General features: G+C 38.9%; 1 protein-coding gene across 1 annotated transcript; it reads right to left on the reverse strand.

The window, feature by feature from the left end:
- Nucleotides 1–280: 280 nt before the first annotated feature.
- On the reverse strand, nt 281–23,175 carry LOC106158128 (uncharacterized). The gene is made up of 32 exons (XM_086994219.1): nt 22,924–23,175; nt 20,731–20,845; nt 20,351–20,409; nt 19,550–19,670; nt 18,874–19,009; nt 18,153–18,293; nt 17,562–17,706; nt 17,166–17,318; nt 16,186–16,322; nt 15,594–15,749; nt 15,324–15,364; nt 14,865–14,975; nt 14,182–14,295; nt 13,841–13,963; nt 13,392–13,511; nt 12,909–13,022; nt 10,530–10,640; nt 10,176–10,286; nt 9,789–9,931; nt 9,069–9,456; nt 8,145–8,320; nt 7,630–7,799; nt 7,222–7,340; nt 6,812–6,882; nt 6,451–6,511; nt 5,733–6,015; nt 5,003–5,117; nt 4,517–4,733; nt 4,190–4,342; nt 2,143–2,231; nt 1,454–1,646; nt 281–1,032 (listed from the first exon to the last, which is right to left on the reverse strand). Exons 1-32 carry the CDS (start codon nt 22,936–22,938, stop codon nt 1,019–1,021), a joined length of 4,215 nt encoding a protein of 1,404 aa, XP_086850345.1. The 5' UTR covers nt 22,939–23,175; the 3' UTR covers nt 281–1,018.
- Nucleotides 23,176–23,466: the final 291 nt, after the last annotated feature.

The raw sequence follows: 23,466 nt of genomic DNA on the forward strand, positions 1-23,466 counted from the left end.
AAAGATTGCCGCTTAATTCCCGATTAGACACTGAATAGATTCCCGACAGAGATTACGCAACAAGCATTCAAGTGGGTCGGCCATATTTGATCCGAGCATCTGTTAGTCAGATGTTTTGAATGCGCTCATTGATAATTACTTTCCCCTTGTTCGGAACACTTCGGCTGAAGATAATGATTGAAAGGGCCAAAAGAATAAAATTGTTAATTTTAGGCAGTTAGGTTTAAAATAAGTTGTTCCTTCCCACTGGATACTGACAATGATCAGAAAATGCAAAGGCAATTTTTTTTCACTTAAAGATCGACAGAGTTTATTATAAAAGTTGATAAATACAGTACTGAATATAACGGAAAGTTACAACTGATACTACATTATAAAATAGAAAAAAAAGATTTCGAGGATGATGTTTCGTTTTTTAAATTATGTATAAAAATCAACAGTATTAAATAAAAAGTTAAAGCTGGCACAATCAATATGTGACTTCGTCTAAAAATTATTTTGAAGACGTGCAGTTGTTCACCTAACCAAGCAGTTGCCGATAAGTACACATTATTAACAATTAAAATTCAAACAGCCCAAGTTAAAATGCGTATTGGGCTAAAACACTTCTTTGGCCACCTGCGTTATCTGTTGAACCTTACTGACGTCTTGATGCTCTCACACGTTTTACTAAGCCAGTGGAAACACGCGTAACGAAATGTGCAGATACTAGCTGCTGTGCATGACCAAAGAAAAAAAAAAGACTCTGATCTGTTCTTCCTACGTGGAAAATAATGGGCCTACATACTCATTTTACTCAGCTGCAGTGTCATCTTTCGTCTTTCTCTGCATGCAATGTGTTCCATGCGCGACATATGAGACGCTAGCTTGTTGTTTAAGGCTCTTGTGAGCGCATATTTGTCTCGAGTGCTCTGTATTTTTTTTGTCGGTATTCCGTGCGGAGATAAAGATGTTTCAAACAACTTCGAGTGGTGCAGGGATGGAAGTCGTTGAGTCGAAGGCTACATTATCAAAACTTTCATCCATTTTGAACTAAAAAAAAGTAAATAACATTATTAAATAATCCAAAAACAACAATTTCAAAATAATAATAATAATGCTGCACACCAACGTAATTGCTCAAGAGGTCAGAAACATGACGACAAAAATCTATCCAACTTAGTCTGATTCTTTTTAAAAACGGTTGGATACATGATTTTTATAATACGATGGCAAACCTTAACATGCATATTGTAACGTTAAAAGAAAAAAATATTTTTACGCGGTTCTTAAAACAGTAACGACATAGGCCTACTTTTTATTACTTATATAAAAACGTTTGGCATTTGACAAAATGGACGACTTTCACGAGAAATGAATATCGCTGAAGCTTATTATCCGAACAAATGCCACATTTTACCCAGTGTTTCGTGTAAAAGCGAGATAGAAATTGGGACATAATACATAAACTCACTATCTGTCCCAGACATAGGATTGTAGCAACATTCGTATGACACAACGATGGATCGCTCCTCCTGATTAGTCAATCCACATGGATAGATGGCGCTGCAATGCCCCTTTCCGTCACATCTTTTCTGCAGTGACGTTCGTATTTCGTCATCTTGTTCGCATGCATTGGTCATGCTACATGAATCCACATGTCGAACCTAAATCAAGCCAAAAAAATACTATATTTAGAGTTTGGAAGAAAGCGCTTGTATTATCTAAAGGTCAGAATGTCCTTATTCGACATGTGCTATTTTCGGGTTGGAAAAAATTCGTCAACACACACCCTCCAAACAACAAAAACAAACAAACGAACAAAAAACACTATTTCCTTTAAAACGCCGACTGCTTTATATTAAACGTAAATATTTTCTAGAAATAAATCCTATATTAACCACGAAATTCAAATGACACTTGAAGAAAGGAATTTCGAAAACATAACTGAAGTAACCGTTCCTAATAATATATAATCACTTTTGTCAACCGAATTGTGCCTTCATCTTCAAGTGTAAAGCCTGCCATTGAAATAACTGACCAGTAACTTTGCTCTTCTTTTTCATCAAAACAAAATTTATCATCGAATCTTCCAATGATCTGTTGTATTTACTCTTAAAATATAATAATAATAATAATAATAATAATAATAATAATAATTACCCGCAAGATTTTTGGGTAATCGTCCTGGTTGCATAACAAAGTCAATCTGCTACTCAACATGCAGTCAAAGTGAACCTCATGCTGCGTTGCTGTAAAATTAGGATATTATTAGTATTTGTCCTTTTTCAAAGTTGAGCGGTATGCTTTAGCGATACAATTGTGCCGGTACACTTTGAATGACTTGTGGCAAAACCGCCTGTATCGATACACACTGAGAGGCTTACAGCTAACCAGTTTGGCTATTGCGTAAGAGATTGTCGCTTAAATGGAGTTTCTTCGTTCGACACGGCCAATTAATTAATTTAGTTAACAGTAGGATGCGAATTTGAGAAAGGGAGTAAAAGTAGGTCTAATGTATTTACATGTTATAAGTGTACCGGTGCACAGTATATTGCTAAAGTATATTGATCGATGCTAAAAAAAAACAAACACCTGTGAATGGAAATCTTCTAATAACTTTTGCTAAATGTCATTTTAGTAATCATCAGTAATCAAGAAGTAAGATCAGTAACAATGCCCTTGAAAATATGATTAGTGTACTCGTTAATGCTAATGTCAAACGGTGCTTAAGAGAGCCTATTGACGTAAAGGATATTACGAAGTGATTGGCGTTATTAACACCTTGTGTTTTCCACTGAGAATAATTACCAGAGTTGTAAATATAGCCTAGGTGACTAAGATTACATACACAAACATACCAAATACTTCTATTATTATAAAGGCGTAACTCAATGCATGCAGACTACATAAATCAAACATAGTTAAACATAGAGCGCATTCTCAACGAATTAAGCCAGGCTTTACAAAGCCTGTGACCTAAAAATGGCGGACGTACATGAAAGAAAAACCGCCTAATCTTTTAATAGTCTCTCCGCCTCCCCACACGTCGTCCCTGCGGGGTACAGTAATTAAATCGCGTCTCCGTTCGCCATGCGGAAGCTACCTGAGAAATATTAAGTGCGCATGCTCACCAGTTAAACTCGTGGTGAAGAAAGCATGGCGGCTGAAGGCGATCGAAGGAAAAAAGCTCTTCTGTTCTATTATCTTTGAAAACAGAGACGAAAAAGGAATAATTTGGCCCGTAGAGCAGCAATGAATCGACTATCCACGGAGATAATATCACCAGAGATATTCACGGAAATATTAATGTTCGGAGCCGAGATTTAATTACTGTACCCCGCAGGGACGACGTGTGGGGAGGCGTGTGAGAGGCGGAGAGACTATTAAAAGATTAGGCGGTTTTTCTTTCATGTACGTCCGCCATTTTTAGGTCACCGGCTTTGTAAAGCCTGGCTTAATTCGTTGAGAATGCGCTCTTAAACATTGTTCCGTATAAGTCAAACTACACAGAGATGCCACATGTAACTTACGCAATGGTAACAAAAAATAACTTAACTTCATTATAAACGGTTACGTTGTAGTAGAGAGTTCTGGAGCGCGGGGGTGGGGGGGGGCAGTAAAAGGGGGCCTTAGAATCTCCCTTTTGACAAAAACCCTCTATGAATAAGTATAAGACCCTGGTGCTCTTTCACTTTTCAACTTGGGTTGTGCTTTGAGGGACAAAATTTTAAGTTTCACCTTTTCAGAAAAAATAATCCTCCCCATTGAACTTGCTCGATTAAGAATTATTTCCCAAGAGGCGTGAAACGTTCATTTTTCATTACGAAAAAAGGTTCGTTTAAGTGGCGCGGGGGGGGGGGGGGGGGGGGCTCTTTCACTTTCACTTTTCACCTTGTGTCACCTGGGGCGTGCTTTGGGGACGAGAGCTAAAAGTTTCCCTTTTTCAGAAAACTGAATTCTCCCTTTGCCGGATTTTTAGAGAGCATTCGCAACAGGGTTGATCCTCGGACTAACAAATTCGCGGTTCAACTAAGGCCGACCCACGGCCGAGTTCCCATCAGGGAATTTATTCAGTGTCTATTACGGGATAATGGCGCGATTTCAGGTGGGTCGGCCATATTTGGTCCGCAGATCAACTCTGATTTGAATGCGATGTAAAACATGCTGTGACCTAAGTGCCGTATTTTTGCATTTAAACAATTCTTACCATTACAACAACGCAGACCGCACTGTCTGGTTCTCACTAGACGTTTCTCTTTGCATCTTTGCGGATTAATACACCGACGTCGCCGTGTCTGGACGCCGCCACCACAGGAAACGGAACACGCTGACCACGCTGACCAGTGAGTGACTGCAACACCTAATAATAATAATAATAATAATTCATCCAGATGTATTTTTTATCAAGAAAAAAAGGACCTTGACAACTCGAGTAGTAGAGTTGCCTGGTGACGTCAGTGACAAACGCACGATCTTGTCCCATGTGATGTTCCGGTCAATTATTCATTATTTTGCGTATTTCATAACCTCTTACCGTATTCATATGTAGGATCAATTAAACGATGCAAATCGGCGACTAAAGCTTCCATTAGGTCAATCCTGCTGAGTTCCCTGATGTGGTGGAATGTGACATTGGTGCGCACAACGCTTGTTATCTCAGCTACCGCAATGTGGGCGTCGCTGTTTGTATCGTACTCAAACTCGGGCCCTATGCCTATACCACGTGCATACAGAATTCCAGCTTCATGTACCTAAAAATATCATAATAATAATAATCAACGATTAATATCGAAGTTAATTAAAAACGTTACATAAGAGATATTTCTATAAATGCATTTTATTAGAATAGAAATTGCAAGGTAGAACAAATAGTTTAAAAAAAAAAACATGAAGTGATAGCTCAGAAAAAAAAAATGCGCACACACATGCAAATTAATATTTAATATTTATGTTAATTCAGATGGCCCACACATCCGAACGTGAAATATGCATTAAATTGGTTTATATCTTTAATTCTTACATCATCTGCTGCTTGCATTACCGCTGTAGAATTTATAGACGCGCCGCAGCTCACAAACACAGCAAGGTTAGGTCCATTTCTCGCTGTATTGTTTTTCTGGATAAACATCTCATTGCTGGAATGGCAAATAAATGTTTGTATAAATTCTAAATACAGCAACTCGAAACATTTTAAGCGAGATAAAATTCTAAAATGAACTATTTCGCTCACGTGGTTTGAGACGGATTGCTTTGAGTTTGTCACTTATAGAAAGGGCAAGATACAAGCGAAAAACTGTAAATGGAGCCGTTGTTTATGACTCTGTTTTTTACAGGAGAAAAATAAGTGTCACAATATAATAATGAATTTAATTTAATTTAATTGAAAAACGTGTTCCACTTTGGAAAATGCCTTTTTTCATCAGCTGTTTCATACATTATTAATTTAAAACAGTGGACAATACCAGTGCTTTCTTTAATTAGTTATTTTATTATGTGGTTTATTCATATTGAACTTCAGGGCCATTTCAAGAATGACCTTAAAATCTGGAAATTTACTATTAAGCATATCGCAGTATCATACAATCAACAGTCATATTAAATAAGAAGCATAAAATAAACGTTTAATTCGAACAAACTTTCAGTGTAAAATAACATACGTGGAAATGATATATTATAATTTGTAGGAATTAACACTAAAGCGGAAACACAGGTTTGCTGCTAGAGATGGTAATGTCGAATAAAACACGTACCTCAGTAGTTGTAATGCCTCAAATGTTGCCCTCGGTCCGCCTACGTACGGTATATCATCCACCATATCTATCATGGTATCTATATCAAATGTGTCATTCAAGCGCAACCCGATGCCACTTTTCCCGGAAACTTGAATAACGCCAAACCGAGTCAAATTTCGGCCCACCGCGAAAGCTTGCATGATTCCCATGACGAACAACAGCTGCAACCGGAAGTGGGAGTGTCCTGCTCTATAAGAGCCATCTATAATAAAGACGATGTTACTAGGAGCGGGCACTGCAACTGAAATGGTGAAAGAAACGTGGGGATAATAATCTACGTTACACAGTCCAACGAGGAGATAAATATGTATACAACTATCTCATGATATTAGTATTTTGATGAAATTGTTGCGTTTGTTACGTTATAAACTGTTTGAAACAAAGGGATGTGTGAGGCCTGCCATGTAGGCCTATATGCCTTCTCATGCCTTGTCACAAAATCAGCCTAACAGCGTGTTAGAATTTAGTTTATTTACTACGTCTTCATAAACTTTCGTGTGGTACATAAGCTTGCTACTTTTGTATAATTGCGGTCTAAGGCGACAATTTAGGCGTACAGCGTTTTAGCTTAGCTCCGCTTCGCGCGGGTTTTCAGGCGTTTCATTTTTTAGTCTGGCATGACGTCACGACTCGCTTTGGACTATCTCGGATGCTTCCCATCTATTTTGGTACTCACGTTTGCACACTCCGATGTCCTCTTCCATATCATACGCCTCTGTGTATGCACAGCTCCTGCGCTATATGACACCAACCATAGAAGAGACTGTGTAAATACGTATTTTGCAATATATAGGTTTGACTATTATTATAGAAGAAATATGAACTTACGATTAATTAAAAATAAATGTAGAAAAATATTGGTCCAACCATAACAATAAAGCTGTATTATCATTTATTTTATCAACATACTTAGCTACAACTAACAAATTGAATGGTGGCACATGTTTTCGCCAAACACCGCCGTTTGCTAATATTAACGTTATGCAAACAAGGAAATGTATATTACTATAAGTGAGAAGTTAAATCATTCAAATTACCAATAAAAGTCTTTGCCGTGTCCGTCTGTTATTCCGGTCACATTTTGACCACTCTGACCATGGGGACACATCTGTATAAAAAAAAAAAGAAATATAGTTTTAAAAATCCTCATCGCGATCAAATAAATACACAGTCTTTTTGTGCAAAGCATTTCCTATATACTCGGTCCTGCATGGTGGCATGTTGGCTGCGGTTGAAACCCAGCATACACAGCGTTATTATAACGTTACCGTAACGTTTATATTACCCCAAAACTTTACGGTAACGTTATTATAACGTTACCATAACGTTTATATAACAAAAACATTAAGGCATCAAAACGTTCTGCTTGCGCTGGGAAAGCATATAACGTGATCCCGAGCTTAGCTCTATAGTAATGTCCCATTGCATTTTTACGTGATGTACTTACTGCTCATACAGGCCAGCACGATTTCTACGTGAGCTCCATTATTCTTTGTAATGTTTCTGTCCGGTGTACAGGTTCCGGTCACGTGGTCTAGTAATGGGCGGGGCACACTTATGGGATCACTGTCAAAGATAAGATTCAGATATAGCATGTAAACGGTAAAATAATGCATGTTCATTGCCAAATATCCAAACAGTTTAGTACTTAAAAAAATAAATTCGATAATGTGATCAGGTGAATTTATAAGTATTTATCCAAATCTCTGTTTATTTTATTTATAGGTGATAACAAGATGCTTGACTTGCATTTTGGATATCTCTACGCATAGTTTCTACCCCATTAAGTTAAAAGTACATTAGTTGCATTTAAACGCACCTTTTGTGATGAAATAATACAAATAACTATACTTACATAACCCCTGTCGTAAATATAGTGCATCCTAGAATCACAGGTGCCACCAGTTCTGCAGGACAACGTACTGAAGGCTTGAAAGTAGTATTTTCTAAATCTCCAAGGTTCTGTTTGAATTCTTGGTAGTGTACTCTTGAGTGCCTACATTCTTCGGCGCATGTTAGAATAGACTGGAAATAACATGTTCAAGTTTAAAGATGGCAGGGTGATCTTGTGTAAAGATGTATCTATGTAAGACTCACTTGCTTCATACTAAAAATGAAATATGTATGTTCGAAATGAGTGTAAAATGGCATAACTTTCGGAAGTCAAAATAACTGTAGTCACAGTGCAGTACCAATGATGCTTAATCATAAGACGACTTTATTAATACAGAAATATAGAAGGCGGTTATTACAGGGCTCGAAGTGCTAAAACGTTTTATGGGACGAAATATATATCTCAGAGTAAAATTTTACATGGATTTTAGCCTGAAACAACCTTTTCGTTGCAGCGTTAATTAAATACACACATACTAAAACATTATCGGTGTTGATTCCGCTTCCAACGGCATGAGCGTCGCAAACCAACTGGCCGCCAAAGAGACCTCGGTGCAGCCGTGGTATACAGCCTCCGGGGATATCCTTGTTTATACATCCACACTGTATGGGCACTTGGTTCTCTGACGGACACCGGGGAGACCCGACGACAACTGAAATATGGAGATCAAGCTTATGTGATGTCATGACTTTGCTTTCTGCAAGGGCAACACGCGCGTGCGGGCGTGCACACATGCGCCATCTCAGTGATACCAAGTCTACTGTAATAACAGGCCTACCCAACTACCAGACTCGGCACCGAATGATCCTGAATTCACCGGTAGATCAGACCACACTACCCGTTTTCAAGGTGTGTGTCAGATCGCATTACACAGTATCAGACGCGACACCGCTCTTGCTTAGTACGCGATGTGATAGTGACGATTCTCAGCGGGGTTGAAAAGCATTGCATCACCACTCAAAATTTGTTCAGGGTATGATACTGTGTAATGCGATCTGATACACACCTTGAAAACGGGTAGTGTGGTCTGATATACCGGTGAATTCAGGATCATTCGGTGCCGAGTCTGGTAGTTGGGTAGGCCTGAATAAGCCGCATCTTTAACTACGCGAAGACCAGATATTTTACCAAAATCTGGCACAGAATTTAACTTTCCTTCAGTGCCTACTTAAACAGATAATCCGCCTGCCAGTAGATGCATACTGGTTAAAGTAAGCGTGACGTAAATGGGTCAAAATCTAGCGCTGACTGTTTGACTTGACAATTCGATTTCGAAACATCATGAACCACAAGTACAATCTGGTATGGAAAAATGAATCCGGGGTTTTACACTTTCAGTACAAATCAAACAAAAGGAAAACGTTACTATGCTATTAATGTTTACAAGGATATCACCTTACCTTTGTTTGTGGTGCACTTATTCTTGACTCCACTTACAGCTTTCACTTCTCCCGAAGAGTCAAAGAATCCGTTCAAACGCCTGGAGCGAGAGCTTGTCCCAAAACATGCATTTGCCGTATTCTCCGAAAGTTGGCGCCGTAGTATCAATACACCAGTTTTAGTCACCTGTTGGTGACTTTCGTTGCTTCGTGTCACAACGTGTAGTGTATCATTTTCCATCACGGTTTCCAAGTCACTCTCAACTGGGACTTCACTGTATGACTCGTTCGCTGCACGTTCAACTGTCTGTTGATAAATATTTCCGCATTTTTGGTGTGCTTCATAGTCAATAGGTGGTGCCACAGGCGTCAAATATCGTATAAAGGTGTAAGCAACACAGCGCGTCTCCTATAATTGAATTAATGATCAATAATTCAATTAAAATTAATAAATAGTCATCTTTTTCAAACATTAGTGAACACAACTTATTTAGGATTGTGCTTGATTAATATCATGTATGAACTGCCAACAGAATATACACTTTTGATATAGCAATGTAAGTATAGATGCTTAAGAGCAACAATATGCGATGCAAATACAAACAAACAAAACAAAACCATTAGTTACATATTAAACAAATATTTCTATGTAATAAACTTGTTTTACAAACAACCAGACACTGTTTACAGCTATCCTTGTGAGATCTCAATTTTTATAAATTCAACTAACTTTTATCATACCTTGCTGCACTCGAGCGCACATTCCTCTTCAGATTTTCCGCCGAGGAAGAGGAATCGGTCCACCCCGTCAAAATCTTCTTCCAAGGATAACACCACGTGGTCGTTAAACTGTTGGTAATCGCATGAAGGATAAACCTGCAAGTCTTAATTAAGGGCGTCAATGAATATGAGGGGTAGGCCTACGTACTTCCAGTTCAGTTGACAGTGCTTAATTTGATGCTGTGTCATCTTTTCTGAATGCTTCGAAGATAGTTTTACTATTACATTTTACCATTTAAACTTTAAACAAAACAAAAGACATGACGTACATTCTCTAATGGGTAACTCTTAAACTTTTCATTAAATATTATATTATTACATTATTTAAATTAATTTAAATACACCCACCATCACATGAGGTACCTGTCCACGGTTGCTCACAGTTACAGCTGAAGGATCCGCCCACATTTGTGCAAGTACCGCCATTTTGACACGGATTGTCCACACACAGGTCGGGAGCTGAAGTATTGATATTTCACATATGTAAAATGTATTGTGAAGATGGCTATATTTTTATTGAGATTTATACATGATTAATAGTGTTCTTGTGTCTAAAATTTATTGTAAGGCGTCTAAGTTAACACCGATAAATATTAACATATATGGAAACTCAAATAACAAGCAGCACACAAACATACAAATTAAATTAAAATTAATTAAAAAATAATAGCCAAGAAAAAACATTAAGATACCCCGACTTACCTTGACAGGTGAGGCCTACCCAACCTTGGCCACACGTACAGGTAAAACCACCGATATGCTCCTGACACGTCCCTCCATTGAAACATGGATTTACAGCACACTCATCTATGTCTACAATTGAAATGTATGAGGGCATTACAAAGTGGGTTGGCTTTGTTCAAAGGGTTTTTAAAAAGAAACTCTGTGTTCGATTCAACTTTTTAATTGCATCTAAAAACAAGTCATTGCCAATTAACATGCCAAAAATTCTGCGTTGCTAAACTATTCTACTTAGTCTCAAACAGTTAGTCACGTTATCCTAAATAGCGCGTTTGCTGAGTGGGATTCTGCACATATGATAAAGTGATACATCAACGACATCAGATAAGATAAGAGTTTATTTAGCCAATTATAAAAATCGGAAATCATTTTCTTTTGGAGCAATATACAGAGTAAAATAATAAAATAATACAATAAATAAATAAATTAAGAATTTAGTTTTGAGATCAAATTAAAATGCGTCACTGCACTTGGATAAAAGCTGTTTAAAAAGCGTTTACTGCCTTTAAAAGTTAAAGTCTACTGTTGCTTGGTAAAAAAGTAAAAAGAGATGATGCAGGATGGAAACAGTCTTTCATGGTGTTGACAATTCTTTTCTCCATTCTGTCTTTAAAAATATCATCCAGCTTGGGGAGATCCTGCCCAATAATCCTGCTTGCAGTTTTTACAACGTTTGTTAATTTCTTCCTTTCCTCCCCAGCTGTTCCGCTATACCATATTATAATTCCGTACGCTAGAATACTTTCAATTACACACCTGTAAAAATTGACTAAAATAGGCACGCTATCAGTAAAAGTTCTCAATGATCTTTAAAAATACAGTCTTTGCCGTGCCTTCTTTACACTCTTTGCGGTGTTATCCTTCCAATTCAATTTACTGTTAAGGTGTATACCAAGTAGTTTAAATTCCTCTACTCTACTAATTTCAACATTACCAATGGTGAGTGGTACCTTTACATTCTGATTCCTTCTAAAATCCACTTTTTTAGCTACGTTCAAGATAAGATCATTACTCTCGCACCAGCTTAACACCGACTCAACAGATTCTCTATATGTACTCTCGTCATTATCAGTAACTAGCCCCACAAGCGTAGTATCATCCGCAAATTTCATGAGAAAAGTCCCGTCGCTTACACTAGTACAATCATAGGTAAAAAGGGAGTAAAGACAAGGTGAAAGGACGCATCCCTGTGGTGCACCGGTATTTAAGACTGTTGTTTTTTAGCTAAAAGAGCCGACTTTAACAGATTGTCTTCTATCTAAAAGAAAGTCTAAAATCCAGTCACAAATAAAAACAGGTAGCTTAAGATGGTTTAAAAGTTTCAGATATAGTTTTTTTGGCACAATTGTGTTAAAAGCTGAACTGTAGTCAATAAATAAAATCCTTGCATAAGAATGTTTGTTATCTAAGTGTTGTAGTACAGTGTGTAGGCACAGATTAATTGCATCTTCAACATTTCTGTTAGATCGGTAAGCGAACTGCAGTGGGTCCAAGGTTTCCGGCACAATTTCTTTAATAAAATTTAAAACTAATTTTTCTAAAATTTTCATGGGCACCGGAGTCAGAGCCACGGGTCTAAGATCGTTTAAGCTGGAAACTCGGTCGGATTTTGGTACCGGGATGATAGACGCCGTCTTCCAGAGCAATGGTACTTTGCGGATTTGTAGAGACGCATAAATTGCCGTTTTACTTGCCAGGGGTGAATGGTGAGCGAAACTGCTTCAGTATTGTCAGCTTGGGAAGTCGGAGGTAAAACCGTTGTAGAAGAACTATTGTCTTTATCAAAGCGTGCATAAAGGTCATTCAGTTTATCCGGTAGTGACGCATCTCCTTTGTCAGCAGAGTGTTTTGAGCCCTTGTAGTTAGTAATTAAGGATATATTTGACCACAATTCCCCAGAGTTCTTAGTGTTAAAAAGCTTTCCTCTATTTTGCTTTTCATGCATTTCTTAGCCTCTTTGATCGCCTTCTTCAGTTGGTTATTAAGAAAATCGCACTCCTGGGTTGCACTTACATACCAAGCTTATGGTCCGAATTCAACAGAACACGCAAAAATGGTCACAATTTGCAAAATGTTAGAACAATAAGTTGTAGAGAGGAAGATTAATACAGTGGAGTATTTAGGGGGGTGTCAGGGGGAACCTGGCCCCTCCCCTTCGATTTCTGAAATAAAATCACACCAATGGTCCCCTCTTCAAATTAGAATTTTGACTAGCTGAATCATAGTTCTACACCCTGTAATAGACCAGTTTGGCAGCTCCACAGTAATAAAGCGTGTTAAAACTTTTAATTAACTCGTCACATCCCGATATAAAAGTTTACGAACTTGCATATATCTTACCTGTTTCGCACACTTCTCCTGTGTAACCAAGGGGACAGTCGCACGTGAAAGTGTCCATGCCGCCCTGACACACCCCACAATTCAAGCATGGCCGACTGGAACATTCGTCAATCTCTGATATGATAAATGGGATAACTTAAAGATAGAGTTGCAATTAAATCTAAGTTTTTATCATTTGTCTTAAACTAAAATAACCAGATGGAACAAAACTATGAATTTGGCTTAACTGGAGTAGCTTAAAAAACACCATTTTTTTAATTACTCAAATATACTTAGTGACATAATTTGAGTGATAACAAACGCAACAAATAAATTAAACAAAATAAAGAGGTGCAGTGGAGCCAATGCGTGCTTTCAATTTCGCACCCTTTTTCAGAACTAAATGTTGACTTGCTACATAGGGTATAAAGGATAATAAAACAACAAGCAACTCAAGGTACTAGCTGTCGGTAGTATCACGGGTGTATTTTGGTCAATTCTTACCTGTTTCACACAATTCCCCAGTAAAGCCTGGCGCGCATGCGCAAACATAATTATTCCCCGAAAACATGCACGTCCCACCGTTTAAACAGTCAGTAGACACAGAGCACTCATTATGCATTGCTGCAAATGTAACAATATGAATACATTATAAGGAACAACAGAATACGCATGATCAATCAATCAACACACACCGTAAAGTGTAAAATAAATACGAATATCTTAAGTGAAAATAAGAATAAAACAATTGGTAGTTATAAAATAAAAATAAAACTGTAATCTAAAGAATAATTCTTACAGGAAATATATTTCTCATAACGTCTAGGGGCACCTTACTATATCTACCTTATGGAAAGAGAGACAAGGAAAGGAGAAAGAGAGAGAGGCTGGGGGGGAGAGAGGGGGGAAGAGAGGGGAATGAAATAAATGAGAGAGATAGAGAAGGGACATACATGGAATCCGTGTTTGGCATAATACACCAGTTGTATCATTTTTGCATGCGCAGCTAAACATATTCACCATATCATTACATGTTCCGCCATTGAAACACGGGTTGCTGCTACATTCGTTCATTTCTGCAAAATATAATGCTCCAAAGATAAAAAAAGTGTTTCAAAATATGTAATAACACTTTAATTTTATAAACTGCTAAAAAAACTACGTCAACATTTCAATATGGACACGAAAGTAATTTCAGAAGACATAATCAGTCATGCATTCAAAGTATATTTATCTGTATAACTTGTAATTTAAATATCTAAAGCATCAACTTAAATGATCTTACATAACATACCCGTCTCACAGAAAACTCCTGTGAAGCCTGCTACGCATGCGCAGTAGAATCCATTGACTTCGTCGTGGCACGTGGCTCCGTTATGGCAAGGGTCGCTTTCACACTCGTTTATGTCTTATGAAAGAAAAAGAAAAACTATGATAAAGGTTCTCATTTTACACTTAACATATACAGCATTGAAACAGCTCGTGGCTACGTTTGGATTCGTACTCTCTCAAATTCAGTGTAATGTTAGTGAATACAGAAAACTATTTGTTTCAAACAATTCAAATACTGACAGATCAGGCTACTTCTGAGTACAAATAAGAGTTTAAACAATCGCACTGACCCGTGCTGGGGGACCAAGCGTTACTCCTACATTGGCCAAAGCCCTTTTTCGCGCAAATATGACAAGAGAACTAAAGCATACATTTCACTTAAGTTGCCCTGAACGGACCATTTATTATTTTTTGTTGTAGGTATCTTATTCTCTTATAAAACAAATGCAGCGATTGAATTTGTGTGCTAATAAATCACATGATGAATTGCTATATCTCCGTTGTTTAGTTAAAAGAAAACCCGCTAGAGGCGCTATTAGTGCAGTTACGTCATTGAAGGCTAACAAAACGCCAAGTATTCTAAAAAGATGGCAGGTTGGACTTGCTAAGAATATTTTAGACAGACTTTTGACGGCCATACGATACCCGTTTCACAAAGCGTTCCCGTCCAGCCGGCCTCACAGGCGCAATAAAACATACGATATAAGTCTACGCATCGTCCGTTCAGGCATGGGCGGTTTATACACTCGTCAAGATCTGCAAGAGAGAAGGTCCCGTCAGGGGTAATATGTATAGTATCCATGATGTATTCATGAAGCATCCAAGTATCCGATTTAACATTTAGAGAATTGAAAATAATTGAAGATTAATTGTGAATTTAAGTCTTATTTCTTTTAGTTATTCAATTTATTTATTTGGTGGAAAACAGGAATAACAAACTTATATTTCAAGATTGACTCAATATCAAGGCAGCTCTCTCCTCTATTGGCCTTGCTGTCATATGTAGCCATGGTATCTAAAAACGACATCCATTAATTCGGGTAAAAGTATGATTAACATCGACAAAAAGTTCATGTGATCGAGTAGAAAAAGGAGTCGACTTACCGTTCGCCATAACAGTCTCGTAAAGGAAATCGCTTGAGATGCTGAAACCGATTGAAAGCGTGAACAGTCATCAAGTATATTCTATAAATCTATACGAATTTGTGAACGGTCCTTCAGTTTTACTATGTAAGATCCAGTTAAGCTTATAGTATATTTTACATATTATTTTTTACCTATGTGAGGCATCTAATAAACAAATAGATAGATAAATAAATAAATAAATTGATAACAACTTTGGACTTTTGGATATCGCTAACATCAGTGCCTCACTCTCTTATATTCACTGCATAACAGCCAATAGTAAAATAGCCAGTCTGGTTTGCCATCGGCGTCCACGAGATATCAACATAATACATATTCTCAGACATCTGCTCCACGGTAGTTCTCGTGACACCGTACGGTGCAAGCAGGATAAATTCATCTATGCTAGAAAAATTAAAATGTGAAGCAGAAAACGAGCTGAATCCAATGGAATTGACCTTAAAACAAGAATCAACAAACGAAATTGATCAAATGCAACGTATCGGATTTCTTTTTCTTAAATCTACTTTTCCCTTTTTTAACATGGCGTTCAAGCCACTCTGTACCCTAATGTCGGTTGCATGACGTGGAAAAAACCTAGCCAAAACAAAGAACAGAAATGTGCAAAGATAGTGAATACACAGAAAAAATGTCTTCAAATATCTAGTAAATATAATTTTCTTTTGGGAATCTTTCTAAGGGATGTTTGAGTTCGGTCTTGGGGACTAGGAATCAGATTTCTTTATTGATACGTAGTATACTCCTTCACAAATAAAGTACATTCATGGGAATAGATATCTAACTGCATCTCTACACAAATAAATCAGTACACTATACATACGGCAACCGGCTTAGAATTCGGACCCTCCTGTGGAAACTCGCAGCCGGCGCGATGGCTGTGGGCCCGGAAGACAGTCCAGACTTCAACAAGACAGGGATGTCGTCGTAGCTGCCAATTTCCAATGCTTTGATCAGAACCTAGTCAAATGACATGACAGTGAATGTCATATACACACCTTACATACGCACAGATGCAATATGACTGTTGTGATATATGCTTGATTCGGGTGTTTTTTGGTGAAATGTAATTATTTTTTCTCGGTATGCATGTCAAATAACGCACTGCCACCCTCTCGCCATACATAAACATTGAACATCTCGGTGCCCTTCGAGCTGTTTGGGCAAATATCGCTCAGGTTGACAGTGTATTATCTCACTCACAAACGTATTGACAGAGCAATCGGAAAAAAAACAAACAGGTGTCAGTTTTGGCGCCTTTAAATAGACGCCCAGATCTTGGTTTAGTAAACAAGCTTGTCCGTTACGTTAATTTAAAGATCTGTAACATTGAGCGATAGGCCTTATAAATAACTCAGCAGTATTTACACGGTAGGATGAGCTCACTGAGACAGTTTGGCAACACATGATGACCGCCAAGAAAAAGAAATTCTCGCTGTTAGAACTCTGATAAAGGATGTCACAAAAATAATAATAATAATAATAAAAAATAAATCAATCAATAAATAAATAATAATGATAATGCCACGGTGACCTGTAGAGTTAATCTATTGTTCTTTATTTAATGAGAACAGAGACATGGCAATTCTAGAGTTTGTCTTTAGACCAATATATGAGATAAGTAAAACAAACTACGTTAAAACTACTAAAATAACTATTTTTTTACAAATTAATTACTGTGACAAGCAGTTTGTGCTGATGAATGTCAGTTTTTAGTATAAACGTTTTACACAAATTTGGCGTTTATCACAACGACAAATCAATTATATATTCACCAAATTAGAAATAAGCTTACATGCTTACCTGTAAAGGTACAGCAGACAACGGAGTCTCATCATTCTTCGTGGCTCCACCTAGCGTGATAGGTCTGCGCGGGAAATCTTCAATGATAAGCGCGACAGCATACAAATCGCCATGATTGAAAACATCGGTGTTGGGTATATACAGCGTGCAGTTCTGAAATATAAACAGACATGAGAGAGAGAGAGAGAGAGAGAGAGAGAGAGGGAGAGAAAGAGATAGAAAAGAAAATGGTCGGGATGTAGTTTGTCTTTCCAAAGTATACTTTTGTTCCTTATGTCTAAACAATGTAACAATGTATTATGAAACGATTCTCAAACAAAACAAGCGGGCTTTGCCGAATTTGGCTCTCAACATAGAAGTGCCTGGACATATGTCCACATACGCCAATAGACTCACGTCGTACAAAATGGCCCCTTTCAGCCTGCCGCACACGCTGCCGCACTCCGTATCTCCGTGCCCCCAGCGGCACCGGACAAAATCACCCTCTGGGTCCAGCACCGGGAACTCTATGGTGGCGTCACATCCACGGCAGACATTTATCCTGAAACCGAAAGGTAAATAGTATCACAGTTTCGGCACGTAGTCATAAAAAGGACCAAGACATTATTACACCATGAATACGCACGCCATGTATACGTACAAGCACGTACACAACGTTAAGACAGACATACCGGTAAGTGCACATGCACGCACTTTAACACACATCAACACATACAAGCACTTACACACGTGGGCATGCATCAACAGATCCGATAAGAGGATGGACATTCATACATAAGCGCACACAAACAAACACACTCGCATAAATAAACAAACGCGCACACACTCACGCATTAGTATACACAAAAACCAGAGACACAAGCAAATAAATAAGTACACATGCAAACACAAACAAATGCGCTGGCGAGCGCACACCTACTCACACCTTCACACACAAACACACGCGCGTGCATGCACAAGCACACACGCAGACACACACATACGCACCTGTATGCCATCAATCCATAGGACTGGGGACTAGAGTTGGGCTTGTTGACGTCACTGCGGTAGCCTAGGTTTACCTGTGTGAGGACACTGAACGCCTCTCCACCACGCTCTGTTAGACCGATCCACGCCGACCCCGTAAAACTGGAACGCACAGGCATATTTATGTCAAGTTTATAAATCTTTAAATGGAGCAGTGGCGGATTTAGAGGGAGGGGAGGGGGGGGGGGGGTCAGGGTGGTCCTGACCCCCACACCCCTTCGGTTTCTGAAAAATATGTCACAGCGATATTCCCTCTTTAAATTAGAATTTTGACTAGCTAAATCATAGATTTAAACAGTACCAAAGGGCTCTGTTTGCTCTCCAAAACAAAAAATTTTCTGGGCCCTTGATTAGGCCCCAAACCTTAGACCAAAAGGTCGGCTTTGCATCCGAGGCCTGTCATTCCGGACCCCCCTTCAAATAACCCTGGAACCGCCCCTGTGGACTGATGGTTCATTCTAGTTAACATCTAAGCGAGAGAGACGCAACCTTGTCAACTATAATAAATTCTATGGCCAGTGACAGCTTTAATCAAATAATGTATGTAAAACATGACTGGAAGACTATCAAACAGAACAGTAACTCGTGAGTCATAATCAATATTAGTCTAAACTTGGACAAATAATTCGTATCATTTGTCCAAGATCTAAATTAGTGAAACCAGCCTTTGTCTACCACTTACCCGAGCACATAGCGTCCAAAGGTTTGAAAGGTGTAATCAAACGCTCTCTCGCCCTCCTCATAGTATTCTGTGGTGCTGACAGCTGTCACCGTGTACACGTGGTTTGACAAGTGTCTGGAACGCAGACAACCTGGTCCTGGCGACGGCGGGGGAAAAAAGAGGACAGAAAAAGATGACAACGATGTCAAATAAATTATTTGAATTTTTCTTGTCGATGTACGATGATAATGAGGCGCAGCTTCTGCAGGCGCTTAAACCCCCTCTACACACGACGGCGTCCTTTCTGCGTCCTGTAGTACGGTCCCGTTTGAAAGTAAAAAGAAAAAAAAAACTTTTCGTGCCGCCAACTGGCCGATCAATAAGCATCCAGATGCCTGTGCCTCTTCTCTACGACCACAGCGATGCCAATTTCATGGTTGCACAATAGACGCAGAAAAGACGCCGTCCAGTGTAAAGGGGGTTTTAGGCAAGTGGGTGTGGTATTCGAATGAACGGCTAAAACTGGCCGGGGCAAGAGCATGTTCTCAACACGGAAGATCGTGTCATATTGGACGAAGTAATAGATCATCTTTCGTGAAAAACTGTCATATTGAGAGAGAGAGAGAGAGAGAGAAAGAGAGAGAGAGAGAGAGAGAGAGAGAGAGAGAGAGTGTCGCATGCGCAGAGCTAGTCATACCTGAGTAACACTTCCAGGATCCCATAATAAAGGTTCCCTGTTGACCAACGTGTCTGACACTGCACCGTGGACCACAGGGCCCAGTTCCCAGTCTCCACGCTGACCGGTAGTAAAACTCAACCTAATTTGTACAGATAATGATAATAATTATTATAATTATAGCTCATCACTTGTCTATCAATTTATCATAATAACAATAATAATAACATCAATAATAACAACAGAGATTTGAACTAGGCCGTTCCACTTGGACAGATCGACAACTTGATAGCCTGCCTATTATGTAAGAGAGTCAAGTACCGGTAATCGAAGCGTCCGCGATGGACACGGTCAGTTTAACTAACCAGCAGAGATCGTGCATGTGAAAGGAGCAAAACCTGCTTTAGTGAGGATCTGTCAGAGTTGGCTAATGAAACGAGTTCGAAGAGAAGCACCTTAATCATCTGCCTGTTTAGTATTTCTTAACAGCAATAACTACGATGTCGGTAGAAAGGTGGCACTTTTGGACTGGTCGCTGTAATAAGTCGACTTCCAAAAAACGATTAACCCCCTTTAAAAATAAGGTCGATATTTCCTTCTAAAAATTTAATGTTCAGGGCGTCATTGCGATCTAAGCGTTAGGGGGGTCGTGCTAGTAAAACTAGATTATTTAATAAAAATTGGTTAAAAAAATCATCAAATGCAAGCGCAGTGGGGATATGAGCAATGATTCGAGAGCAAAAGAATTCTTTCGAGGGAAATTTTGATTTGGCGGGTAAATCCTCGAATAAATTGCATTAACTTTTTCATCCCATACAGTACCTTCAGGTGGTCGTTTTTGTGGCATCTCCAGCTGATTGTAGCACCTCGGAAGTGACTCGCTGAAGAGAAGATGAAAAAAAAGACATTTACTGAACGACGCACTCGCGCAGAATCGGAACATGCACACTCATTTTAACGTTACACTCCGACAGACCCGAAAGAGTAAGAGTTTGATCTTGCGGTTTTCGTTATGGCAATAAACTGTTCTTGATAATGGTAATCTCTTCACAAACTACTGCTACCGGCATTTGCATATGTAGATAACCCAGCTTATCAAATGGGATGTCTAAATTATTGAAACACATAGAAAACAAAGCAAAATATCGTGAATGTGTTACAGAGGTTAACATTGATTAAGTTAGAAAAATCGGACTACAAACCATATGTGAATGCAGGTATCGCGGAGATGAGTGTTAGAGTAAAATAAAAGGTGGTTGCAGACTGGTGCCACATCGCACTGTTCTTCCTTGCCCTGGTTCTCTTAAACTGAGGAATCTGAAACATACACTTAAAGTGCATATATTGGCGTCACAAAACTTGGCAAGTTTGGAAGCTTAGTTGTCTAATGAAATTGCCCAAGCTCTACACAAAGGGGAATCAGACAAAAGAAGTGCACCCACCTGGGCAAGGTGTCAAAACAAGACAATTACACGAACAATAAAACAACAAGTCGGTTTTCCATGATCGTTGGTGGACTCTTCCATTATATCTCTGCTTTAAATCTAAGACTCAATGGTCCTTGTACAAATTAATCAGGTACTGGGAACATTAAGTACTGTAAGGTGTCTTGAAGCTTGCAAAGTGTATGAAAGGTTAAAAGTTAGACCCAGCTAAGCACTGTAAGGCACCGTTGTCAATGTCCCTGTGAGCGATGTTATATTTTTTACAAATTCGACATTAAAATCGTTACGTTGAAGTTGTTCAGGGAAAATTCAGAGAAAGTCAACAATAGTCAGTTTAAAAGGTTAATGTTGTTGTTCCCGCCAAAAATTTGTTCACCCTGTGTTTTTTTTCAAACTAAGTAGGAAATTACAGCAAGACGAAGGACTCTTAAGGTGTAAATATTCAAGCTGCAAACTTATCACAAGGGCGATTAAAGGTACATGTACACTCCATGAGTTTGAAAATCCCCAAATGCTTATCCACAGCCTCTTAATAAAACTTTAAAAAAGATTTAAGTTCTGCAGCCTACCTGATGTTGATATTACCATTAGAGATTACTAGAAAATGGTTGCTGTTATAATGACTGGCCAGTGCTTCTACGCTAAAATCAACCTTTGTAACTTTTATATAAGGTCGAATCGAAGTGCAGAGAGGGATAGATAAATGATTCGTGGGTAAAACTTGCTTATTTCCCTGGGAAAAACCACTTTGGCAGGTAAATCTCATGGAGAGTACCTTTACCGATGAGTACGTAGACTCAACTATTTAGCTCAGTGGTAGAATTAACTCAGGATATTTAAAGTTAAATTACGAAGAATAACTTGACCGGCAGACTTCAAACACATCAAAGTAATCACGCAAAATTACCATTAAAGTGATTGTCTCCGACATAGTACAAACTGTACATTCAAGAACATACAACAGTGTTATTAGACAAGCCCGGCAAAGGACAATAGGCACTGGCGTCGCAAAACGAGACACGGAGGCACAGATAAGCAATAAACAAAAATAATTACACAGCTTACGCAACTCAATATATTTTGAGGCTTTTATAAGTCGAAGAGAGCGGAATATATGTAGCTTTATTAAGGCTTACATACGTCTCTTTTTTTCTGTTATTTTGTGAGGAATTATTAATACACTAAATAAATAAATAAATAAATAAATAAATAAATAAATAAATAAATAAATAATTCTGTCAACATAAGAGTTACAAACAAAAGAAATAAACTGCCGGACTGTGTCATAAATACAGAATCACTAAATGACTTCAATGGTAAACTTTACAACAGACACTGGTCAAAAAGGCTCTTCTTCCTGAGACCATGTGGTAAGCAGGGCAGATCCAGAACGTTTGAAGGGGGTCCAGTTTCTTAGGGATTGACAGGCCTTGGATTGCGAGGCTGACCCTCACCTCCATGGTTTCAGATTCGTGGGCACGCTCGAGGGCCCCCGAAAAGAAATTGGTGTCTTGGAGGTCAAACGGGGCCATTTAGTACAGTTTAGAATTATGATTCAGCTAGACATATTTTTGGTGCGTTTTTTTAAATCAGAAATCGAAGGAGGGGGGGGGGGGGGGGGGGTCAGGACCTCCCTGACACCACCCCTAAATCCCCCGCTGGTAAATACACATATCTACAGACAGACATCTAACACTGACCGACCACAGAGGAGAGCGGACAGCTCAGGTTTTTACCATTTGGACCTGGGTTGTCCAGTTGTCCTGGCTCTGAAGCTGACATTGAATACGTGGGGAAATGGACCCCTGGCCACACACTGTCACTTCAGACCAATAACGTTTCTCTGGACTCGCGAAACGCATCAATACGTGGCCCTCGCTACTTTTTCTTATTTCGTTTATCGTGTGTGTTGACTTTGAACAATTCTTAACTCATCATGAGACTTCTTACCTGTGTCCATCCCATGCCGCCTTGATGTGTCCACCATTTTGAACCTCCATGGTCAAGGTCGAGCTGAGCTGCAGTCGTAACGTGGAGAGGTCCCGAGTTAACTAAGCCATGCGACCAGCCAAACACAGCGGAGGATCTGACGCCACGGAATCGCGATCTTTTGACTTTGTCATGGGACAGCGGTTGGGACTAGAGATTTAGAGAGAATTACTTCGATGATTGTGAAGGACTGTGGTTATAGAACCGTGTCGGAGATGACGAGTGTTCGTGTCTCTCTTCAACGCGAGTTGCTTCATTGTGATCGCCATGCTCTGTTACCCTTTACCATGTCCATACATGTATTATCACTTTTCACGTATAGTTAGTTAAATGGATTTATTTTCGTGACAATGCCGAATATATACAAATATAATACAATAATGTGATTATATAAGTAACGGCCCAGCCCTATGGGCTTACAAAGTCACCGGTTACCAAACACTAATTATATAGAAGCTTCTTTCTGACCTGATAGCAATTAAAGAGAAACCTCGCTGTTCTTCT

The sequence above is a fragment of the Lingula anatina genome, chromosome 8, assembly GCF_051362555.1.
Source record: "Lingula anatina isolate TDL-2025a chromosome 8, LinAna3.0, whole genome shotgun sequence".
NCBI classification, from domain to species: Eukaryota; Metazoa; Brachiopoda; class Lingulata; order Lingulida; family Lingulidae; genus Lingula; species Lingula anatina.